General features: G+C 34.2%; 1 protein-coding gene across 1 annotated transcript; it reads left to right on the top strand.

Moving 5' to 3' along the window:
• Nucleotides 1-938: 938 nt before the first annotated feature.
• LOC110026394 (protein SUPPRESSOR OF K(+) TRANSPORT GROWTH DEFECT 1) lies at nucleotides 939-8,121 on the top strand (the record flags this gene model as incomplete). The annotated part of the gene is given in 6 exon segments (XM_020727312.1): nucleotides 939-1,137; nucleotides 5,232-5,300; nucleotides 5,390-5,464; nucleotides 5,753-5,851; nucleotides 5,944-6,099; nucleotides 7,501-8,121. Coding segments are annotated over 6 exon segments (724 nt in total), but the record flags the coding sequence as incomplete, so codon positions are not given.
• Between the last annotated feature and the right edge of the window lie 530 nt (nucleotides 8,122-8,651).

Here is an 8,651-nt window from a genome sequence, read left to right as displayed (position 1 = left end):
TGTTAGCTTAATGAAAGATAATTATTTCCTAATATATTAATATTTTATCATTTATGGACTTGCAACTGAGTGTCTTTCATGTAAAGTGACTATATATGCTTGGACATCTGCTGAAACTAGACCAACACTATCCTCAGATGTCTTGTATCCTTATGAGAACTTTGCCTATGACTTATTCTGCCATCTTGTTTGTGCATAAATAATCTATTTATTAATATCAAGGTCGAACTTGAGTTTAATATATGCTTAATGAATCTTTTGGTATTTATTATTGTTTGGGTTATTCGGACGAGTTGACCTATTATTAAAAATGCTACAAATTCCGGTGCTATTTTCTCTTGGTTATGTTCATCTTGTTTTTTAATCATTAAGAGCATGGCCTGTGGGACCCTTCTTCTAAAAGTTGATGCAAGCAATTAAAATATGGCTCTTTCGAGGCCATAGTTGGGCTATGATTAAAGTTCTCGAATAACCTTACATGTCCACTCCATAAGCCCAGAATTAATGCCTGTTATGGCAACTATCAAGCTATTGTGAAATTTGTTCAGAACATAAGAGTCTAAGTTGTCTAATATGAGCCGCTATCAAGATACTATCATACTGATATTTACTGTGAAGTTTGTTAAAGGTAAATGATTTTCATTTGCTATTTGGACGCATGATTGAAAAGTAAATAAAAAGAAATTGCGTGAAGAAAAATGTCTCTTTTCACAAAATGATAGTAGTCTATATATATTGAAATAATTTACGAACTGCTGTAGTTCCTATGATTTTTTTTGAAGGTTGAATGCCATTTGCAAAGTTATACCTCCGTGGAAGTTCCTGTTTTTTACCATATAATAATGCAAAAATGGTACTGTGCATGCTAGTTCATGGCATGTGAGTTATCTGGGGATACAGGCTTATTATGTTATTGATACATTTTATACCCTTTGCAGTATATCTTCATCGGACCTGGTTTCAAAGTGGATGGGTGAAAGTGAGAAGCTAGTTTCAAATCTTTTTCAAATGGCTCGTGAAAATGCTCCTTCCATCATCTTCATTGATGAGATTGACTCATTGGCTGGTCAGCGTGGAGAAGGCAATGAAAGTGAAGCTTCTCGAAGGATAAAAACAGAACTACTTGTGCAAATGCAGGTATGGTTGGAACTTGGAATAATTAATCGCTTAATCGCGCTTGTTACTTTTCATCGTAAAGGTAATGTTAATTATCTTACACAGCTTCTTTTTTATTTACTTGCTCTTACTATTTGTCCATTATAGCAAATTGTCTTCATACATGTTCTTTTTCAGTAATGAAGCCCAAAAACAATTTTTTTCCGTCTTTGCTGAAGCCCAAAAACAATTTATTTTCTGTCTTATGATTGCTATTACTAATGCAAAGTTTATGCTCATTTTGTGCCTTGAGTTGACTTTTTACAAGGGAACTTATGGGTAAAACTGCAGCTCCTTTCTCCACCATTCTTTTTCTCCATTTCCATTTTATGATGCTTGTCTCCTTTCATCTGTCCTTTTGAGGTGAGTTTGTTCAATTGTTTATATGTTGGGCAGTTGGTGTAACAAGCATCCAGCACAACACTACTTGCCTGCTCAAAGCCAGTATAGCTACAAGTAATTGTTCTTGCTAGTCTATGGACACATCATGCTCATCATAAGAAGATCAAGAAAATGAACTTGTTTAGCTTAGTCATCCTTGCATAAATTTAAGTGGGTGAAATCACCAAATTAACGGTGTTCTTGGTACATTAGACTTTTATCAATGTATGCTTTGGGGAGGATCTGATTTACTCACGTTTCTTGGAGCATTGTTCATGTTTTTGCTTCCTTACATGTGATTTCAATACAATTTAACTGTTGCTTTAAGCCTCCCTGCCTAGAAAATTGTAAATTTAATTTTCTGATGTTATTTCAGTAGAGACAATCTAACTGTTGCTTTAAACTTCCCCTCTTATTAAACTTGTAAATTTAATTTTCTGATGGAATCGATGATGTAATACAAGGCATTGCTTCAATCCACAATCATCAGTCAATGTGTTGATTAGTATAGTTTATTTAGCCTTCTGTTCATCTCTTTTATCAGTCTTTTAGACACATAATTATGTCACTTTTTATGCAATGTTTATGTCGTTATCCTTATTTTATTTTGTTATTTGTCAATGTTTAGGTGATAATTTACCATATGGACTACCTTATCATTATCTTATTTGTTATATGGCTAGAATGTCCATAAATTTATGGCCACTGGTATTTATATTAGGCCTTAAACTCTAATTGAGATTGTTGATTGTGGAGTAAGAAATGAATTTGAAGTAATATTCTTCTTGTTGATCATTCTCCCCTAGTTTTGAGGCACTTCTGTATCTCTTTACTCCTTGCCTGTCTCTCGGGCCTTCACTCATCTGATCCTCTGTCTACTCCTCTTGACTTCCTTTGGTTCTCATCTACATCAGATCCCAATTAACAAATTGAAGTTAAAAGTTCAGCACTGTCCTTAACTTTCATTGACCCAAACCCAATTTGTTTCAATAGTTATATAATTTTGTGAATGCCAACTATCTTTGAATTATTGAATCTCTTGTAATACTCTCTGTGCACTGAATTGACTCTATAGAAATTATAAAACACTTGGAACCCCAAGGGATTGTTTCATATACCACAATCGATATTTCTGACGTGAGAAATATTAGACCAATTTTAGAATAATGTATTGGGTGTTTTGTCTGGTTTGATATGTTAAAATTAGCAGTTGGTTTTATTTCAGATTTTATGTATCTTTGATATGGAAGAAACTTTAAGGGCGTCTATTGCTTACATTGTAATACAGTAACTTTTCTTGCTATGTTATTTTAGTATTGTGCTCATATTTCTGTAATTATGAATGCATTTGTTATTTGTTTGGTTTTTTTGTCATCTAGTTTTGCGGTATATTTTAAATAGAATAATCCAGATTTATGGAAATGAATATATCCGTGATAGGATTGGTGTAGCTCCTGTGACGGACAAAATTAGAGAAAGTCTTCTTTGATGGTTTGGTCACATTAAGCATCGACCATCTGATGATCCGATCAGGAGAGTAGATGTTTTAGATTCAACTTATGTTAAGAAAAGCAGAGTTAGACCTAGGAAGACTTGGGCTCATTGTATAAAAAATGATCTTAATTTATTAGAACTACATGAAAATATGTCTTTAATTAGGACGCAATGGAGAAAAAAGATTCATGTAGCCGACCCCACGTAGTGGGATTAAGGCTTTAGTGGGATTAAGGCTTTGTTGTTGTTTTTGTTTTTGTAATCCAGATTTATGGAAACGTTGTTTTTCTTTTATTGATGCCATAGGCATGCGCTTAAGTATGACCCTGTCATGCTCCTTAGTAATGTCTAATAGTTGTTTTTCTCCTTTATTGTGAAGTACTTGCAACATTTCAAACATTGTTTAAGGCTTCATAACCATGATACTCTTTTTAACTCAATTAGGTACACAAGCCTTAACCAAATGTTCTAGATTTTTGTTAAATTTGGTTAGTATAAATCTCTCCCTTTTCATGCTCACTACAATATTCTCTCTTTTCTTCTTTCGTCTGATTTGATAATTGAAGCGCTTGATCTCCAGCTCTTTTATTTTTATTAAAAATACCAAATATGTATTTTGATTGCAAAATTAGGATTATTATTGTTCATTTATTTCAATTTTTAGGAAGTGATAATATTTCATCCACATCAAAATAGAAATTCGATAATGTGATACAAGCCTTAATAGCACAAATTTCTGCCAGCATTCTCCTTTGATGAGCTCCAATTTTACTGGTTTGGTTCTTGTCAGTTTAATCTGTTTTTTAATTTGTCTGGTCTCTTGTTCGAAGTTTTCTCAACCATTTGAAGAAGATTAGTTTATGATACCTGAATATTGCTTGTGCATGCTATTGAGCTTGTGCATGCTATTGAGTGAGGTGAATGTTGAAGCATAATGAGTGTTGTATTTGTTTTTCAATGCTCTTAAGCGTGGCTGATAAACAAGCTTAATGCTATTGAGGTGAATGTTGAAGCATAGTGAGCGTTGTATTTGTTGTTTAATCCTTTTAAGCGTGGCTGATAAACTGGCTTAATGCTACTTTAATATGTTATTTAGCTAACCTTTCATTATGCTATTGAGCTAAGCTTGAAAAAGATACCAAAAGTGTATAATAAAAAGAGTCAAAGGCATGCTTTCTTGTGTTAGGGTTGTTTTTACTCAAGTTTATCTCAACAGAAATGAAATAGAAGGGGGGGTTTGATGAATGCTAAAATTTGGAAGGATGTAGTAGCATCCCACATTAATTTACATTTGAAATAGTAGAAATTGAAGCTATGCATATTTCTTGTAAAATAACCTATATTAAGTGGCATTAGGCATTGACTATGCTTTTTTAAAACGTTTTGACCTTGTCTGGGAAATGTCTTTACCTTTTTTTATTTCGTGTGTTTGTGTGTTGTTGGAGAATACTCTTCCTTAGCTATGAATCACTGATTTATTTTTATATTAGGCAGTCGAAATTAATAAAAAACTGAAGAGACTTTTCTAGAAATACCAATCCATCCTACAATGCCATTGTCTTTTTCATTTTTTTCTTGGAGAATCTTCTTCCTTAATTACCTATATCACTGCTTTGGCCGCACATATTTTAATATTTCAGTTCCCCAGTTTAACTTCATCCTTTTCTCTGTATCACCAAGCCTAAAAGAGCTCATCTTCTTCCTTTAGGACCATTGTTAAGTGCTTGATGGTGTCCATGACTTGATTCTGGGTTGATGAGTGTCAGTGATCCATTGTTCATCTTAAGGTTCTCTTGATTTTGTTGTGGCTTTTATATATTCATGCACATGTAAAAGCTCGCGCACTTCAACAAGTTGCTTTTATTCAAAGCATCTGGCTTGCATCCTCTTCCACATTTTTTTATCATATTTGATTTTTTTTTTTTTTGCTCCTTTCTTAGCTCCTTCGTTGCTGTCTCTATTACTGGATGATCTTCTAGCTCTCTTTGCTTCTGTTTCCTTTTCTACCAGGCAAACGTATGGCTACCAGAAATGGTTCAGTGGATGCTCTAACCGAAATATAACCCAATGGGTTGGACTATTATTATTGAACTTACAATATAAACTTGCAGTGTGTCAAAACTAGAATTTATCTGCACTAGATGCTCGATTCATTTGCATCTTTCTGAAAAACTTGCTCAAGTTTTTGTTTTTCATTTCAGGGTGTAGGTAATGATGACCAGAAAGTTCTCATCCTTGCTGCTACAAATACACCATATGCACTTGATCAGGTTCTGTGATGTTTTTGCCCATACTATTCAAAATCAATTAGCAGTTGCAGATTTGATTTGTTTTTTTCTCTTATATTTACCAATAAAAGGCTGTTCGGCGTCGTTTTGACAAGCGGATCTACATTCCTCTTCCTGATATGAAGGCTAGGCAGCATATGTTTAAGGTATTGCTGCAATATCTGATTCTTTTTTATGATCGAATTTGTTCCCCTTTTGCAAATGTTTACCTCTTTACCGTCCAAGACTATTTTGTGAGAACATTGCTCATCAGCTTGACATGCTTGTTCCTTCTACTTATCCTATTGATATTTTTAGCTTTAATTTTTATATTTATTTCTTTTCTGTAAAAATAAATTTGTGAATGTACCCATAACTTATGATACTGTTGCCACTATAATTTGTTATGCTGCTTTTATTTCATTGACTAAGTAAATTTTTTCTTATTTATACAGGTACATTTAGGAGACACCCCTCACAGTTTGACTGAAAGTGATTTTGAGAGCTTGGCTCGCAAGACAGAAGGTTTTTCTGGCTCAGATGTAGCTGTTTGTGTATGATTTGCTCTCAGATGTTATTGGACGCATTTATATTCAGTGAGATTGTCCGTTGATTGTTATTAAGACAATTTTTTGCCATATGACAGGTCAAGGATGTTCTATTTGAACCTGTCCGAAAAACCCAGGATGCAATGTTCTTTATTAAGACTGCTGATGGATTGTGGATCCCATGTGGACCTAAAACACCTCGAGCTGTGCAGACCACAATGCAGGAGCTTGCTGCGGAAGGACTTGCTGCAAAGGTAGGCGTAAAATGGGGGCTGCGTAACAACAACAACAACAAACATGAAGCATTTTTTTATGAAGTATTTTTTTACATGACGTCCTATTTAGTGTCATATTTTCATTTAATTCTACTAAATTAAGATCATTTTTTATACAATATGCCCAAATCATCCTAGGTCTACATCTGCCTTTCTTAACATAAGTCGAATCTAAAACATGTACTCTTCTAATCGGATCATTAGATGGTCGATGTTTAATGTGACCAAACCATCTAAGATGGCTCTCTCTAATTTTGTTCGTCACTGGAGCTGCACCAACCCCATCACGAATATATTCATTTCACATTTTTTCTGTAAGTTTAAAGTCAATCATCCACCTAATCATTCTCATCTCGACAACACTTAACTTAGTTTTATTCTTCTCATTTAAAGGCCAACAGTCAACGCCATAGAACATTGCAGGTCTCACCATCTTATAACATTTTCCTTTCAGTCTAAGAGGTGTACTTTTCTATCACACAATAGGCCTGAAGCATTCCAGGCCTGAAGCATTCCTCCATCCTCCACTTTAACCAACCAACCTAAATTCTACTAATAACATCCCCATCAATATCACCATCACTTTGAACAATAGACCCGAAATGTCTAAAGCGTTCACACCTAATAATTTGATTACCCATAATTTTATTTCTGTCGCTAGAGCTACTACAACTAACATTACATTCCATATATTCAGTTTTAGCTCTACTCAAACGAAAGCCTTTAGACTCCAAGGTAGACCTCCATAATTCAAGTTTTTTTTTAGCTTTTTTTCTCGTCTTATCCACGAGAAGGATATCATCAGCAAAAAGCATACACCAAGATACATCCTCCTATAAGTGTCCAGTAAGACCATCCATAACTAAAGCAAAATGATATGTGCGCAAAGCCGGTCCCTGATGTAAACCAACAGAAATAGGAAAATATTTCAATCCTCCTGTATGAATACAAGTAACAGTTCTTGTATTCATATCTTTAATGAATAAAAATAAATAATGAAAAATAAAAGGACCTATTCATATCCCATTGTCTCAACTAATTGTGTAACTGAGCCGAGTGAGTGAGCTCAAGTTTTATTTGCCGAAGTTTTTAAGCAAATGAACCACCATTTTCTAGTTGTGTTTGGCGCATTAATTTGCTGAGTTGAACATTAAGTTCACAAACATAAAATTTACTTGAAAGTTTTATATTATAGAATATACATTTTGATTTAAATTATTGAATATAAACCGTCATGTTTGTGTTTGACTTGCTGAAAAAATAAGCTTAAAAATCAATCTAGCAAAAGTTAATCATCGAGCCAAGCAAAAACAATAATCTTTTTTGACAGCTGTAAATTTAGCTTCTGATTCTCTTTTGTTTTTTCAAATGTGCGTTCAGATTCTTCCACCACCTATTACAAGGACTGATTTTGACAAGGTGCTTGCCAGGCAGCGACCAACCGTCAGCAAAGCTGATCTCGAGTTGCATGAGAGATTTACGAAGGAGTTTGGAGAGGAAGGCTAATTCCTGGTGCTCATAGATTCTGTACGCCATGAGCAATCATTTAATTGTATATTGCGCCTTGATCTGATTGAGGGCTTAAAAAAAAATGAAAAAAGTTCCTTTTAAGAGCCTCTTTTCAGATTGAATATGCGAGTGAACCGTTTGCATGAGGCTCACTGGAAAACACTGACATAATTTCATAGCTTGCTTTTCAAGCCATATTCGTATCTGTATTTATCCGAGGTGATTGTGCAGCTTGAAATTTATGACTTAGAAAACATTTCATAAATTGATTGGTCTCGGTCCATCTTAAGTTGAATTATCACTATTCGTTCTGTCCCTAGGGCCTATTTGTCTTCTACTCGAATGCAGTTTCGTACGTCAGTCTTGTAGTGATTGTAGTGGTTGCCATTGCGCTATTAATGGGGTAGTCGTTTGCTTAGATGGGCGGTGTTACTCGAATATATTGTATATTAGTAAGTTCAAGATGCCTGGTTCAAACCCTTATCTTTTTCCGGAAAAAAAAGCCCTTAATTGTTTTTAGAAATTCTCTTCAATGGACACATTGATTTACAATATCGATTTTTTCTCGCATTTTCAGTCATTTTTTAAGAAAAATGTTACATGTGGACTCGAGATACATCTGGAGTTTAATGATGTGACCCCATGGCTCAAGTGGGCCTCACCGTTTTAAATACTGGCCAGTGTATTATGATGGGGCCCACTTGACATGTGGCGTCCCATCATTAGACTCTGGATGCAAGGCGGATGTAATGTTCTCTTCTTTTTGAAAGCTCTATTTTTTTTTAATTTTATAATGCTTTCATTAATGTAAAAATTATTTACTTCTGTTTTATAAAAGCTCAGTACATACGGAATAACGGAGATCTGGGAGGAAACTAACTTTCGTTTATTTTTATTTTGAAAGGTTTAAAATGAGGTGTCAAGCTAAGTATATTTTTGTGAGATCTAAATGGTGTTATTTTCTATAAATGTTAGTATCAATGTAAATTTTTTTTGTGGTTCATCTGGTCTTAAATTATTAT

Source organism: Phalaenopsis equestris, unplaced genomic scaffold (assembly GCF_001263595.1).
Source record: "Phalaenopsis equestris unplaced genomic scaffold, ASM126359v1 Scaffold000370, whole genome shotgun sequence".
NCBI classification, from domain to species: domain Eukaryota; kingdom Viridiplantae; phylum Streptophyta; class Magnoliopsida; order Asparagales; family Orchidaceae; genus Phalaenopsis; species Phalaenopsis equestris.
Note: the sequence above shows the minus strand (reverse complement) of the source record. Positions and strands in the feature narration are given on the sequence as shown.